The sequence below is a fragment of the Triturus cristatus genome, chromosome 2_1 (genome assembly GCF_964204655.1).
Source record: "Triturus cristatus chromosome 2_1, aTriCri1.1, whole genome shotgun sequence".
NCBI lineage: Eukaryota > Metazoa > Chordata > Amphibia > Caudata > Salamandridae > Triturus > Triturus cristatus.
The window spans coordinates 547065007-547081376 of record NC_140581.1 but is presented as its reverse complement, the minus strand read 5'-3'; the positions used below and the strand labels follow the sequence as shown (position 1 = coordinate 547081376).

At 43.8% G+C, this 16370-nt stretch overlaps 1 protein-coding gene across 2 annotated transcripts in view; it reads right to left on the bottom strand.

The window, feature by feature from the left end:
* Nucleotides 1–16370, bottom strand: part of RASA1 (RAS p21 protein activator 1) — a 1052852-nt gene that overhangs the window by 810217 nt on the left and 226265 nt on the right. For both annotated transcript variants that reach the window (XM_085632428.1, XM_085632429.1), the window contains exon 8: nt 7700–7850. In XM_085632428.1, coding sequence (XP_085488554.1) covers nt 7700–7850 — 151 coding nt within the window. The remainder of the gene's footprint in view (nt 1–7699; nt 7851–16370) is intronic.

Below are 16370 nucleotides of genomic sequence, written 5' to 3'. Positions count from 1 at the left end.
TTGGGTTTTAGGTTTCAGCACAGTTTTTAGGGAAGAAACATAGGCCCTGGGCACTTGATTGGCAGGAGCCCAGGGCACACTCAGTCAAAGTACATTCAGCAATTCAGCAAAAAGTGGGGGCATACCATGCAAGAAAGATGGCACTTTCTCACAGCCTCCTTATCAACAGTGTGTTGTTTCTTCAGTGTCGGCCTCCCGGTCAGTGATTGGTGAGATCTCACGATTGGAGGCGGGGCATTGAAAACATCTTCTCGGTGCCGACCGAAGGCTGAGGTGGGATCGGAGCCTTTTTCTTGTGCTGAACAGATGTTTCGGGCAAGGGGAGTTCGGTACTCATGATACGATGAACTTGCGGCACATCTTCTCCCATGTCCGAGTCAGATCCCGAAATAGATACAGGTTTTTCCTGTTCTTCTTCGGCCCCTTGTGAGTCGGAATCTTCCTGCTTGGAACCTTCTCCAAAAGATGTCCGGCGTGGATTCGATGTTGTGGCTCTGAATTTCACGACGTGGACGAGCGCGGAGAGTTTTCTTCTAACTGAAAGATTTACACACATTGTAGCTCTGTTTGTTGTGCTCCGGAGATAAGCACAAGTTGCACACTCGGTGTGAGTCAGTGCACAGGTACTTTGTGTGGCAATGGGGACAGAATTTGAATGGAGTCCGTTCCATCGACTGTGAGGTGGACCGATGCAGTGAGGCCCGACGGCCTTCCTAGAGTTTTCCTATTGAAATAAAAGTTTTTGTCCACCGATGCGATACGCAGAGAAGTGCGATACGCGTTGAGAACAATACTGTCAAGGGTAGAGTGGATTGCGCACCGAGGGGAACCTGAAGAACGGTTTTGAACCGGAGCGCAGCAATACACTTCCGAACCCGATGACGGAAAAAACAATCTAACATTGGAGTCGATGCGCACAATCACCGAAAGGAGGAGTCACCTACTTCGTGACCGGAAAGACTTCTTAAAAGAAAAACAACTTGCAAACATTCAGACCCAACACTAGATGGCAGGAGTATGCAAAGCATGTGATCTAAAGCTCACATGCCTCGAACATTTTCTTTTGGGGAAATCCACCAAAAGGTCAGTGCATGAACCCCAACCTTTCAGGACTACATCTAATACCATGGTGCCTGATCCAGCACACAAGCAGAATGTTGGCATACCTGGCAAGCACATCAATCTTGGGGCAAAGTTTTTGCTCTGAAGATACATCTCAATCAATTGAAATCCTCACTGCCATATATGTTTATTTTGTATTATCATGTGAAAGCACTATAAATACCATGGGCCATGGTGCAGGCAACGAAAATGGCCTCCTTGACTAGAGCTGGGATAGGAATACAAAGCAACCATCAGGGTTTAAAGGGCCGAATCTACATTAAGGTTGTGCAGGAAGCTTCTTGACAGCACTAGCACAAATGACCAGAAAGGGGTGCAAAACTTCAACAAATGGCCTGAAAATGCCATACTATTATGGAAAATACTTTGGCAAATGGTAAAATTTTACCTCAAACTCTGAAAATGCCTGCATCACATCAGATTTGTGGAGGCCAAACTGCTGTTATCTCGGAGAGTCCTGGAATTTTAGCTAAGACTCATAACTGAGACCTCTTGACAACAAAGTGCAAGACCGCTAGGTCATCAGCATTTGCACGGCGCAGTTATGCCCTGTGTGAGACCTCAGAGCGCTCTATTTTTTTTCAGTTTATTTTTATTTAATGGTTCCTTTTCATCTAGTTATCAGGGTGTTCCTCTGCCTTTTAGAAAGAATCTCAGCAAAGAAAGCATCACCCAGACCTTGAGAAGGTCAACGGAGATGACTCCAGAAATGTACCCTTTGATGTGACATTTAATTTGTAGAATTGGAGTGACTCAGTGGCTGCAATCTGAAAGTACCAGCGCGGGGTAAAGTTTCTGGATATTACATTCTGAGTCACTAATATTCCTTTGCCTTCTGGTGGTGTTTAAACCCACACAGGTTTCAAGAACCTTTCCCTTTTTACAAGTAAGTGTACAGTCCGTTGAACTATCGCATGCCCTACATATGTGTGTGTCTGTGTGTATTTATGTGTGAAAGAATGTCTGCTTGACTGACAGTGTGAACGCCTGGTGAGTGATAATGTTTGTACAAGTGCAGTGCTGTGAGGCAAAACTCAATTTATGTTTGGCAGTGATAAAAAAACAGAAGAAGAGCGAAGATGGGGGGAATAAGGAAATTATACTGCAGGAACATATTTAAACTTAACCTACGAGTAGCTTCAAATGTCTAGACTGCAGTGCAATGCAACGATGTAAAAGGCAGCAGCAAGAACGCCAAAAGGCACCAGCAAGAAAGGCGATGGGCAAGGAAGAAGTACCGCTCTCCCAGCAAAGCAGCATGTTTTTAAGTTTCATTTTGTATGGAAGTGCAATTTGCTGCAATTTCCTGCCATAATGCTGCTTTGTTTTGGATTAAAGGAATGTCAAAGTTGACACCTCCACCTAGTTATTATTTGCTCTGACTGATGCCTCCAATCAGAGAGAGTCCTGTTTGTGAAGCCACAATTCTCCAGAATGAACAGCCGTCGGAATGAATGATGTAAAGGGGAAATATTTCTGTGGAGCTCGCACCTCCTCCCCAGAGATGTTTCCACGCCCCCCTGGGGGGGCCGCCCCACAGTTGGAAGACCTCTGCCCTAAAGGATGCTGACTGGACTCAAGTCTGTGCCCTTATCAAAACTGTATCTAGCAATGCCCAATTTAGGCTGATCCATTATAACTTCCTCCATCGCCGTTAAATGATGCCCCTGATCCTCCACCGGATGACTCGTACTTGTTCGGATGCAAGCTTGTGCTGCGGACTTACTGGGGCTAACTTCCTGCATATGGCGTGGAGGTGCCCACAGGTGCCAGACTTCTGGGTTATGTGGTGGAAAAAACCACACACACAATGTCATTGCGGGCGTTCTCACCGCGCAGTTCTGTCAGATAGGGAACATTAGAAATCCTAAAGGTCCCAATATGGCATACAAATATCTGCACCTGGCATTAGTGTTGGCCAGTCGTAGGGTGGTTATCAAGTGGATGGGTCCACGCACCCCCTCAGAAGAACACTGGCATAGAAATGGAGGAAAGAAGTCTCTAGTGGAGGAAATTACACATGAAAATGAGAAGAGACACCAAGCTAGGGGATGATTTCGCCAGATGGAGGACCTTGAGAACTTTGCAACCCCAGGTGATGCCTTCTTTAATGAGGTAGACACCACTGACACCGAAATCTAGGCTGCACACGACCCCCCGGGAGAGGGGGGTTGGGGAAGGGTTAGAGGGGGAGTGGGGGGGGGAGGGGAGTTACATGGCTTGCCTTGTGAGCTCTGCTGCCTTTGAGGCTGGCTCATTGACCACGGTCTGCTTATAACTACCATATTCCTTTTGGGTTTGTTCCCTCGGCTGCACACTGTATTATACTGTGACTATTTCTTGACTCTGGAATGTTCATTCAACTGAAAATTAAAAAATAAAGTTTATAAAAAGTAGGAGTTGAGGAAAATGTTCATCTTCCTAAGATGTGTAGCGACTACCATTTAGCTTACTGAAAAGGATTTTGGGGTGGACTGGAGACCGAAAGGAAGGACTTTGTATTAACAGTTCACACTGCCCACCAGAAATCTTTGAAATCTGAGAGGTTTCTGTATGACGGGGATGTGAACATATGCACCCTGAAGATCTATGGCACACAGTGAATGCCATATTTGTTTGCTGACATTGGGTTGCAAATAGGTCACTAGTCTTGCTTTGGTCCCTTCTTTTGAATCAGAAAGTAACAAGAGTAAATTTCATTTACCTTTTGGGAATGATATACCCATTTCTAAGTTCAAAATGGTGCTAGTCTCCAGTTGGAGTAACTCGACAATACTAATGTTTTCTTTAGTGGAACTGGTGGAGTAGAAGCTTCTCCCCCAAAGAAGTAGTGAACACAACATGGTGAAGTGGCAGGGCGTTCTACAGCAGCTGCTGTTTGATGGCTGCCTCTCTGTTACATTGAATTATGAGGCTGGAAGGACTACGGATGCTGTTGCTGTTGATGGTATAATTGAGGCCACTGAGGGGCTTAAACCCTATTTTGTGTGGAACACCAGCCATAGGGTTTCTTGTGCTGCTTCCTTTCCTCAAATTCCACAGCTCTGAGGTTATTCAATTCAGCTTTTAGGGGCTGCATCTTTTCATAGTCATGACTTCAAACAGAGTAGGTCCAGAGAACATTATGATTAAGATTATCTGCTGTACCTATTTGGACCTATGGTTTTAAGCCAGTAGGTTGACGCCATGAGCACTAGTACTAATCACTTAGGCCTACCATCATCCCCTCGTGTAACACATCTTGAAAATCCTGATTGTCCTTATGAGGGAATGTCTCTTTAAAGTGTTGGAGTCTCCCAGAGGGTTCTTTCATAACACCTGAAAAGGACAGTAGCACTTGCCGTCTTCTTGACAGTCCCAGAAATGCCACAGAACTTTCTCCCACTATGCCCAGTTTTTTTACTCTCCTTTTTCAGGAGGCATGGTTGAAGGAGAGATGGGATGGTTCTTACTCAAAGCATAAACAATAACAAAATGTCAACAGACCAGGGAGAAAGGAAAGCAAGGGCCTTGCAGAGGAACAATGAACAACGTTTTTGAAGGTAACTGAAGTCTTTAGCAGAGTAGTTGGAATCAGTATGTTGAGTTTTGTAGGTCAATTTACCAAGACTTTGTTGAAGGTTGCAAATCAGCTATTGGTAAAACCATTGCTGGAGATCAGAGACAGAACTGAAGAATACTGCCTCACAGAAGAAAGAGAAGAATGTGGTGAAGAGTATTTGTGACACACAACTCATGTGACACATGGAACTCAAATGTTAAGTTCATCTTGGATGGAGTGATACTGGTCATTCAGGGCTCTTCTCAGGTCACAGACAGCAGGCTCAACCCTCTTCCAAACTTCCTCAGGTCCAAAACTGTTCTGAATTAGGGGCCAGGAGATACCACATGTATGCCTTGTACGGGCTAGTGGGTGGGAGTGACTCCTAGGTACAGCCTAACCAATGGAGTAAAAGACTGTGGGCCAACCCTACCCGCTTTGGGCATTTTCAAGATGGCTGAAGTGTTTGGCCACACTAAATATAGGCTCTCAGGCTGGGGGTGCGATTGCGAGGTGTACTACGGCAATCCTAGTGTCCTCGCACATCTAACACATCTAACACTAATTTCTAGTTTAGGGCAATCACTGTACCCCAATAAACCAGAGACAGAAGTCTGGTAGAACAAATGAGAGTTTTCCAGCAACCAGACAGTGGATTCAGAAGAACTGTTTTAGCATTCCATTCCTTTCCTTTCAAGTGTGCCCACAAAGTTATATGCAACAATCCAGCAGTCCTATAAGCAGGGTTTGACATACAAATAGCATTTGACACATTAATATCAAAAAGGGTGTTCACAGTCCCACATTGCATTTTCAGCCATGTCCAGAACAGTCATTTCCGCCCATTCAGTTCAGCCTATTGTTTGCTCCCGGGAGGCACATCACCCTTTTTTCACACCTATTCAGATGCAAATTACTGCTCTGCAGAAGTCGGAGAGCAAATGCAAATTTAGCCTCTAGGAACTTCAGACAGGGAAAAGGTAACTTTCTAAAAGTTACTTTTCCTTAATATTTATTGAACATTCAACTTCACCACTAAATCTAATTTTAACAATTAAAAATGGTTGGTTCATTATTTTTCTAGCTCGTCCCATTCCATAGATATAGTATTAGGATTTTAATCTGCACTCTGGTTTTCTACATAGAACAGCTAGGTCTGCCGCAGTGAAAAGTAACTTTTGAGTGCTAATCATTATAAGTACATATTAACATTAAGTTTCTACATGTCCTACTTTTAAATGCTATACACCCTGCCTTGTGGACTAGAAGGGCTACTTAGGGATGACCTATTCAAGTTTTTAAATGGGGGTTTTAAACTGTCAAATGGGTTTATTTCAACAGGACAAATTGCAATATTTTTACACTGCTACAGTCAGGCTACACTGGTAGGCCTGAAGTCTTATTTTACAATATCACTTTAGTGGAGGGCAAAATAGATGCTACAGTTCTCTAGTGACATTTAACTAATGGGCCCTGGGTACATTCCATAAACTAGGGACTTAATAGTAAGTTAAATGTACCAATTAGGAATATGCCATTTCGCCCATGTTCAAAGGGGGAGCACAGGCAGTGTACTAATGGTTATCCGGGGTGAAGTGCAGAGGTCTCAAGCCAACAAGAATGTGGGTCTAGAAAAAGGTGAAAAATACGGGGTGATTACGCAGAAAAGGCACATGTATACAACCCTTCCACATGTTTTGGCAAAATTGGCAGGAGGTTGGTAGTATGGAGAGATTTTTGATTTTCTTTTGTCTGCAAGGAGTAACAACGACCATGGTCTAAAATTGGAATTATCAGAAGTTCTTCACTTTTCTGGAATACAATGATACAGGACATTAATAGAGCTGTGAAGAGGGGTTTGGGTCTGTCATTATGACGACAGGTCTCTGTGAAATGTGGATTGTACTATCACAGATTTTCTGTAACACTACATTTAAGAACCCAAACATGTCATTTTATACTAAAACATCATGTATAGCAACTGTACTGATAAAAGCTTATTCACTACAGTGCAACAAACTTCACATAATGAAAACATTCTTTACTGTACTGCTGTCACCATGATTTTCAGAGGGAAACAGCGGTTAATCAGGTCTCGTCAACGTGATTTTATTTCTCTGCAATACTTTAAAACATATACCCTAGTTTTAGTTAAATACTTAATTTTTTCATACAAATACATATTAGGTATTTGGAGCTTGTTTTTCCCCCAGTTTATCACTCCAGGCAGAGGGCAGCTATATGCAAATCAAATTTACTCCAAAGAAAATGGGTCCAGCACAAACAGGACATGAACTGAAATACAGCTAAAGTGATCACATGTGGCTGAGATTAATTCAAGCACTCCTTCCATCACTTTGTATTTGTGAATTTGTTCGCACATCAAAACAAAATAGTTTATAGAAATATCAACTATGTGGTTATAATCACCAACTCTGTAATAATCTATTCATATTTTAATAGAACCTTTGCACCATTTAATATTAACCCACTTTAATGCCACACTCACCCAAATATAATCGCTTTAGCTTTAATGATGACGAATCACCAATAAAGTATTAGTGCTAGTATGATACAATTCATACTCCGTTGAAAAGAGTTGGATATAAAACGGAATTGGTGGTAGTGATTGGAAGCATCACACAGGGATCACCAACAGACTATTGGAATGATATCACTCCACAATCCTAGACTTTTATTTCAAACTGTACAGATTTGTAAGCGATATGCAATACTATGTAAAAAGTCAAAATAAATAAATCTAAGTCGCTGCACTGCCACAACAAACACACATGACAAAAAACATTGTGTACAGACAGTAACCTATGTATTATGTCATTAGTAAGACAATGAAACAGAGACAGTTTCCTTATTCAATCGGATTAAAACTGTGAAAATATATTCAATAGAATTTTTTTTATGAGATTATGATATTTTAAAATGGGCTGTCTAATTAATTGCAATATAAAGTTATTAAAATGATACATTTTTAGATTTTAGTTGTAATTGTTCAATACATAAGTAATCACTAATTACCTTTTGTAGTATCTGCCTCCCATCATGAACTGATTGTTCGGTGTTGGACATATTTTAAACCTTTGAATGTTTGTTGTGGTTCTGAAGTACAAGGAGTAGTCACCAGGAGTATTATCAGATGGCCTCACAAGGAAAGTGCCTGCTTGTCGAACTACACAAAACATTAGGAAAAGCAAATGAGACAATCCTTTTGAGACCAATACAAATGAGACATTACAATTTAAATTGGCATTAGCTTCAGTTTCTGAAGTTACAGGAAAAACAAAATTAACTTTGATATATTTGAGATAAATTACATAACATATTTATGGTTTGCTTGTTTGTCAACTGACAACTAATATTACCAATTTGAGCAATTAGTCATTAACCACAAAGTCCTAAACTCATTTGGACATTTAAATACTCAATGCTTTCTAAAGATGACCACATGAACACTTGGTGCATAAACTTTGGAGCTCAGGTGTTAATGAACTACAATTTCAGTTCATACCACTGCACAATATGGATCACCCACTTATGATTAGTGGGCGAATATCATATGTATTGTAGAGCCAACCTACTCATCCTTGTGTGATAGTCATGTTTTGGCCACTAGTACATTTTTTTCATTTTATCTTAGTAATTCAGTAAGCTATATAAAACTTTTTGCACAAAAAGATGAAATAGCCAAAGATATAAAAAAAAAAACACATTGATCCTACAACTCCTCCGTTCACGGTTCCTGGTCTTTTCGTTCCCATTAATGACATGCCTCTTGCGTAAATGTGTTAAGAGAATATCAAAAGGCAATAACCATTAAGTATGAGAATGATCTTAACCAGAGAATAACATCAATGTTTCAAAGAGCTGTTGATTTTCTCAGTCGCTGCTGCGTTTAACAACATATGGATTATTAATGGAGTTTATTCAGTTGCGGAAATCCAAGGCACCCTTTGTCATAGAGGAATTCCAAATCAGACTTTCTTTCTCAGATACAAAATGAAGTCTTTCATTACATTTTCTATAACGTATTTGTCATTTTTTTTTTTTTTTAATAATACAAGGGAGGGCGACATTTTGAAACATAAATAACATTTTGAAAAATGTGCTGATGTTCATGATTGTATTTATCCAAGCTCGGACCATAAGATCTAGACCCTCAAAAAGCTGAAAGTTGTTATGAGATCATAGACTATTTCCAGATTAGTGCTGTTCACTGACTTCACAGTTTATGGCATGATTATTCCAGGACACATTAGTAATTTCAGTTTAAACTGAAATTAGGCATACTCACTATTCCTAACTAGTTTTGATGTGGGCATCAAGATGGATTTTAGACTGATTTCTTAAACATAATGCAACTCTATTGTAAAGCCTTCTACAGATCATATACATTAAGATTTAACGTGAATATAGACTTCACAAACCAAATAAGACAAAATACATAGAACAAATATATAATATTTCAGAGGCCGGCCAGCCAACCTTCCACTTGTGCTAAAACGTTACACCCACATTCAAAATTGTGCCAGTCATACTTCAATCATTCTCACCCATTCACTCTACAAGCCATTAAAACCAGTATAAAAGTGGAACCAGGCCATACTTTTGTATACAACATCAATTAATAAATGTATCATTTAATGCTCTTCACTGATTTTGTTTCTAACGATATACGATTTATCTGGTAGATTAAACACGGCAATGTTTTCCATTTCAAAATGATTTCGCAATGACAAATACAGTGTGTTCTTCTGGTTCACATTCAGATTGTAGGGGCGCCCATGCGCGTTTCGGTGCAAGACCAAAATATGGTACCACCTTCTTCAGGGAGCTACTGAACAGACCAAATGTATTAAGTGCAACGAGTAGAGGGGAAGAACGAGGACATCCACACTTAATACAGCTGAAAGCTGGAGAGTATAAGGAAATAGTGAAAGCAACAGCCCACGGCTCTTTCTGAAACCTCAGACCCTCTCAAAGACACCTCTGGAAAGCAGCAGGCGCACTTTCTGTAGGAGGATGGACAGATGGTCCTCCAAAATTTGTTCTGGTGTACGAGGAATAGTGGTTGGGGAGAAAATAAAGGCAGGGCATAGCCATTTTGAACAACCTAAGACTCATCTGGCAGACAGGATGGATTGCCAACCCAGGAGGAAAACTGAATCCAGTTCCCCGCTGGTTGGGCATTAGCCACTAAGAGCAAACTAATGCAGTGCATTAGCCAATGTAGCAGGGGAGGAACGAGTTGGAACACTAATGTATCCGCTGGCCCGCATGCTGCCAGCGAGGCCTACAACCTCAAAAATACTAGGGTGTCTTTAAACCAGACACCTGCAAAGACCTCTAACTTCCGGAACTGAAGGGAAAGAGTTGGAAGCAGCCGGGTCATAGATGACTGCACCACCAGAACTAGTCACAAACTGTATATCGTATTGCCCACCTCAAAATATCTGCTACTTGTAGATCACAAAAATAACTGATTGAATTTGGTTGGATGAGAGGCAATATATAGGAGCAGGCACTTAGGTACACAAGAACACGTAATAACCGGCATTTACAGATGAATGTATTTATGGTGTTTTTATTCTTTGTTACATTCAGCTAACGCGTTTCTCCCAAACATGGGCTTCTTCAGAGCAGTATGTTATTGCGATAGGTGTGTCCCTTGACGCGTGTGTCCAAGAAGATTAATAAAACCGAATCCTACCTCTGAGGAGGGGACGGTCAGGAGCGGATGAATAGCCCTACGCCTCCCCACTACTGCGATGGGTAAGGATCTGAAAATTGTTCGCTTGAATGTACGGGGTTGAATAATCCTGTAAAGCGATCTGCAATACTCTCCCTGTTAGAGAATGCTGGGGGTGATGTCTGTTTGCTCCAAGAAACCCACCAGCTAGCTAAGGATACTAAGCGCATGAGGGATAGACGCCTCCCGCAGCAGATATGGTCCTCGGGGTCGTCTAAGAAAAGCGGGGTAGCGATTCTCTTTAGTGCAAATTCGCAATGCAAAATAATTTCCACGGTGGCGGACGTACGGGGCAGGCTGTTGGCTGTCAGGATACAATGGGGAGGATGCATGTTTGACAGTGGGGTCCTTATATGCCCCGAATGAGCGTCAAGAGTCCTTTTTACGCCTTGCCCTGTCCGAGTTGCTTGCTTCCCCGGATACGGCACTTTTAATCGGAGGGGATCTCAACATGGCAATGGATCCAGTATTAGATAGGTCGGAGCAGAGGTCTAATCAGACTGTGGCACTGTCGCAGGCTGGGAAGCAGTGGTTGTCTGACTGTGGGCTATGTGATGTGTGGCGAGTACAACACCCTAATGTGTGTGATTACACTTACTTCTCGGCGGCACACAAAACATATGCGCATGCCCTATCTGCAGTCCCCTGCTACATCTACCTTTCAGGGCAGACGTCTCCTAGTTAGAGGAGCTGGTGCTGCAACTCCCCTGCCAGGGCTCCCACCTACACTCCTGGACATTGTGCGGGGAAATCATAGCGCCTTTCAGATGACACATGAGGAGATAGATTTTATACTGTAAGCCCATCACCCCTCTACTAAGTCTGTCTATTCTGGAACGCGGAACAGCTTTGTTGCATATTGTGCAGAGCAGAGAGTTGATCCCTTGAAGGCAGGCATGTTTGAGGCTCTGAGTTTCACATTACAGCTGGTCCAGGATGGCTACGCTGTGGGCACCATCAGGAAATTTACTGCTGCCAGCTTTTCTCTGCCTTCTAAACCAGACATCCACATTTAAAGTCCCATTATGATAATTATTCTATCCAGTGGCCGTTTACTTAAGTGAGCCCTCTTTCTTGTTGGGAGTGCAGAGCCAAACAACCCATACTTTTTTATTATATCTTTTTGAAGACATCATCTAAACGCTTGCCAGCAGGGGGAAGTGCCACTGAAAGGCATGCTTTGTGTTTGTACAGGAGCCATAGCCATGAATGCTTGCAAACTGGTAGCGGTCTGTGAGGTCCATCATTCAGCTCAGTCTAGCAATAACTTTGGTGATGGTCATCCTGAATTGGCGTTTCAGATGTCATCTGAAAAACTTAATGTAATGGAACAAATTTCAACCCAATTCTTTTATAGCTTAGTAGCATGGCAGAACTTGAAACATGCTTGCTACGTACAACAATTTTGTTTTTTTGATGAACCTAGGATTGACTAGATGTGTTGCTGCAAGTTTTTTTAATGCTTTCCTAGTATGCTTGATAACATGTGGCAACTAGGGATTCAAAAATAGATCACTGAATCATTTTCTGCATATTACAAAATTAAGTTTTGTCAGCTACGCGTGGATGCTTCTCATCATAAACCCTGGATGCCTCAACCCGCCATCAATATGCGTCCATGCAGCCTGATTCAGGAGATCTTTTCACATCTTGTTTGCCTCTGCCCCACATTAATCGATGAATGCAGAAGGTTTCTTTGCCGCTCCCCGATTAACCAATGGATATGGTAAATTCAGGCGGCTATTAAAAATGTCTTGAATGAAGCCCACCAGCAAGCAATAAATAGCCAGTCTCATAAAATACCTGAACATAGTGGATAAAGCATAAATGAACTTTACCTCACCTATCCTACCACTTCAGGAATATAATGATAAGAGTCTGTTTATGGTGCAACTTATTCGCATAACTGAATTGTAATAGCAAGTTTGTATAAGGTTTAGCACTTTGTTTTTAGAACATAGCACTTTACGATTACGTCAGTCAGTTCACATTACATCTAGTACTTTTACACCCCAAAGCGCAGGGCACTTTGCAATTCCTTCATAGAAGCAATAATTTCAGGCATTGATTAACCTGCCTTTTATCTTAGAAAGGTGGTCAGTTTTATTTAAAAGTGTTTATCTTAGTTCTAGAACTTCTAGGCTAATACTGTTGTATTGTTCACAAATCTTAGTTTGTCGCAGTTTAATGAATATGCTACTTACCAGTATGCATCTGTTCTTGGCATGTAGGGCTGCTGACATTCATATCTGTGCATAGATCGCCGCCTAGTGTTGGGTCCGGATGTTTGCACGTTGTTGTCCTGGAAGAGTCTTCGAAGTATCCTTGGATAGGTGACTCCTCCCCTGGACTACAGTGCGCATGGGCATCCACTCCATCCTCAGATTGTTTTTCGCCATTGTGGCAGTGATGGAGTAGATACAGAAAGTGATGACCATGCTTATAGTAATTCTGAGAGCTGCAGCTGCTACAGGCGCCGGGGAGGAAGGAGGGCGATATGAATGTCAGCAGCCCTACATGCCAAGAACAGATGCATACTGGTAAGTAGCATATTCAGTTCGAGGCATGTGGGCTGCTGAATTCATATCTGTGCATAGAATATATAGCAGTGCCCTCTATGAGCGGCGGCTACCAGTGCCAGCTGCAGCGGTCTGAAAAAGGGTTTTGAGAACAGCCTGTCCTACAGCTGCCTGCTGTTTTGATTGCACATCTACACAATAGTGTTTGGTAAATGTGTGTGTAGTGGACCAGGTGGCTGCTCTACATATATGATGCAGGGGAATATTTCCCAGAAAAGCCATGGAGGCCCCTAACTTACGTGTTGAGTGGGCTCGTGGGGGAATAGTTAATGTGAGTTTTGCCTTTTGATAACAAATTTGGATACACTTAACTATCCATCTGGCTATCCCTGCTTTGGAGATGGCGTTACCCTTGCGGTGTGGGGCAAAGGCAACGAACAGTTGTTTTGTCTTCCTAAAGGGTTTAGTCCTGTCGATGTAATACATGAGGGCCCTTTTGACATCTAGTGTGTGGAGTGCCCTTTCCGCGACAGTTTGTGGGTTTTGGAAGAAAACGGGCAGTTCAATAGTTTGATTCATGTGGAACTGCGATATTACCTTGGGCATGAATTTGGGGTTGGTACGTAGTACGACCCTGTTGGCATGAACCTGTATAAATGGCTCTTGAACTGTTAGTGCCTGGAGTTCACTAACTCTTCTTAAAGAAGTGATCGCTACCAGGAAAGCTACTTTCCAGGTGAGGAATTGAATCTCGCATGAGTGGAGAGGTTCAAAGGGTGGACCCATCAGGCGTGTGAGGACCAGGTTGAGGTTCCACATTGGAGCTGGTGGGTGGCTTGGAGGAATAACTCGTTTGAGTCCTTCCAAGAATGCTTTGATGGCGGGCACTCTGAATAGTGAGAGGTGCTGCCTGGTTTGCAGATAGGCTGATATTGCGGTCAAATGGACACGTATAGGAGGTGTACGCCAGATTGCATCGGTATAGGTGTAGGAGGTAACAAATGATGTTTTGGATGGATGCGTCCAGTGGGTTAACGTCATTATTACCGCAATAAATGACGAACCTTTTCCATTTGGCTGCATAGCAAGCTCTTGTAGTGGGTCTCCTGGCCTCCTTGATGATGTCCATACAGTCAGGTGGCAGGTTGAGGTAGCCAAACTCTAGGATTTCAGGAGCCAGATTGCCAGGTTCAGCTGTTGCGGATCTGGGTGCTGAATCTCTCCATGGTTCTGTGTCAAATGCGCGGGTTTGATCCGCAGCCTTTGATGCGGCACCACGGAAAGTTCGAGGAAGGTGGTGTACCATGGCTGGCGTGCCCACGTAGGAGCAACTAGGACGAGTGTCAGTGAGTGTTGTCTGAGTTTGCGAGCCACCAGCGGTATCAACGGCGCTGGGGGAAAAGCGTACGCAAATCTGCCGGACCAGTTCATCCATATCGCATTGCCCTGGGCCTGCGGATGTGGGAACCTGGCGGCAAAGCTTTGGCATTTTGCGTTTTCGCTTGTGGCGAAGAGGTCTATCTCTGGATGACCCCACTGCTGGAAGTACGGTTGGAGTACTGATGGGTGTAACTCCCACTCGTGCATCTGGTGGCTGTGTCTGCTGAGCAGATCCGCCATCTGGTTGTCCTTGCCGTGGAGGTGTTCCGCCATGAGGAACATGTTCCTCTGAATGGCCCACTTCCACATGCTCTGAGCCAGATGAGACAACTGTGGAGAGTGTGTTCCTCCCTGCTTCTGTATGTAGTACATTGCGGTCATGTTGTCCGTCCGAATCAACACGACCTTGTTGCACAGATGTACTTTGAATGCCTTCATGGCCAGGAAGATTGCCATCAGTTCCAGAAGGTTGATGTGCATCTTCTTCTGTTGTGTCGTCCATAGTCCCTGCACTGTGTAGTGGAGTACATGAGCTCCCCATCCCTGGAGAGACGCGTCCGCCGTCAGTATTATCTGTGGGACAGGCTCTTGGAACGGTCGGCCCTTGCAAAGGTTTTGTGGATTCCACCAATGCAGAGAGTTGTATGCCCGACCGCTCACCAACACTAGGTCTTTCAACTGTCCTTGAGCCTGATTCCACTGACGTGCTAAGCACTCCTGAAGCGGGCGCATATGTAATCTCGCGTGCGGGACTATGAAAATGCAGGAGGCCATCATGCCTATCAACTGCATAAACACTCGCGCAGGAAGGGAGTGTTGGGGTTTGAACTTTGAAATCAGCATTTGCATGCTGTTGATCCTCACTAAATTTGGCTGAGCTGTGGCTGCCAGAGTGTCTATAGTCGCACCTAGGTACTGTTGTACGTGTGCGGGCTGGAGGTGGGATTTTGGGTAATTTAGTGAGAATCCCAGACTGTGAAGGAGGTGAATGGTGCGGGACATGTGGCTGGCACATTGCTGGGCTGACTTCGCTTGAACGAGCCAGTCGTCCAGGTAGGGGTAGACGTGTATGTGCTGCCTCCGTAGATGTGCCGCCACAGTAGCTAGGCACTTTGTGAAAACCCTGGGTGCTGTTGTCACGCCGAAGGGCAGGACTTTGAATTGATAGTGCTGTCCCTGAACAGTGAACCTGAGGTATTTTTTGTGTGAGGGGTGAATGGGTATGTGGAAATACGCATCCTTGAGGTCCAGTGTGGCCAGGAAGTCTCCCTGCTTGAGAAGCGGAAGGACTTGCTGGAGAGTGAGCATGTGAAAGTGCTCGGAAAGAATGTACCGGTTCAGGGGTCTCAGGTCTAATATAGGTCTGAGTGACCCGTCCTTTTTTGGTATTAAAAAGTAGAGGGAGTACACTCCCGTACCTTGCTCGTGGACGGGTACGACCTCTATAGCGCCTTTTAGAAGCATACTTTGCACCTCCTGCTGTAAGAGCGTTAAGTGCTCTGAGGACATAGGACGGTTTCTTGGTGGTATTGTGGGTGGAGTGGAGGTTAGCTCTAGACAGTAACCGTATTTGACAATATCTTTGACCCACCTGTCCGTGGTGATGGAGTTCCACGTGGACAGGAACCTTTGTAGCCTTCCCCCGACAGGTGTTACGTGGTCGGGAGGAAGGGAGAGGGCGTCACTGCTTGTTCTTGGGGGAGGACCTGGTGTTGCCTTAGCCGCGTCCTCTGCCCTTTGTACTGGAGCCACGATATCCACCCCGGGTGTTTTTATCGTAGGTGGTTTGTGTATTGCCCTTGTTGTATGTCTGCTGTGACCCCTGTCCTCTACCTGCTCCTTTATTTCCGGGGCGACGAAAAGAGCTGCTCCGAAAGGACTGAGTCTGGAGAGCCCCCATGGACTTTGCAGTGTCCGTGTCTTTTTTGATTTTCTCAAGGGTGGTGTCAACCTCCGGCCCGAATAAATAGTCGGGGTTGATAGGCTGGTTGAGTATATTATTTTGCACCTCCGGTTTGAATCCGGAGATTCGCAACCAGGCATG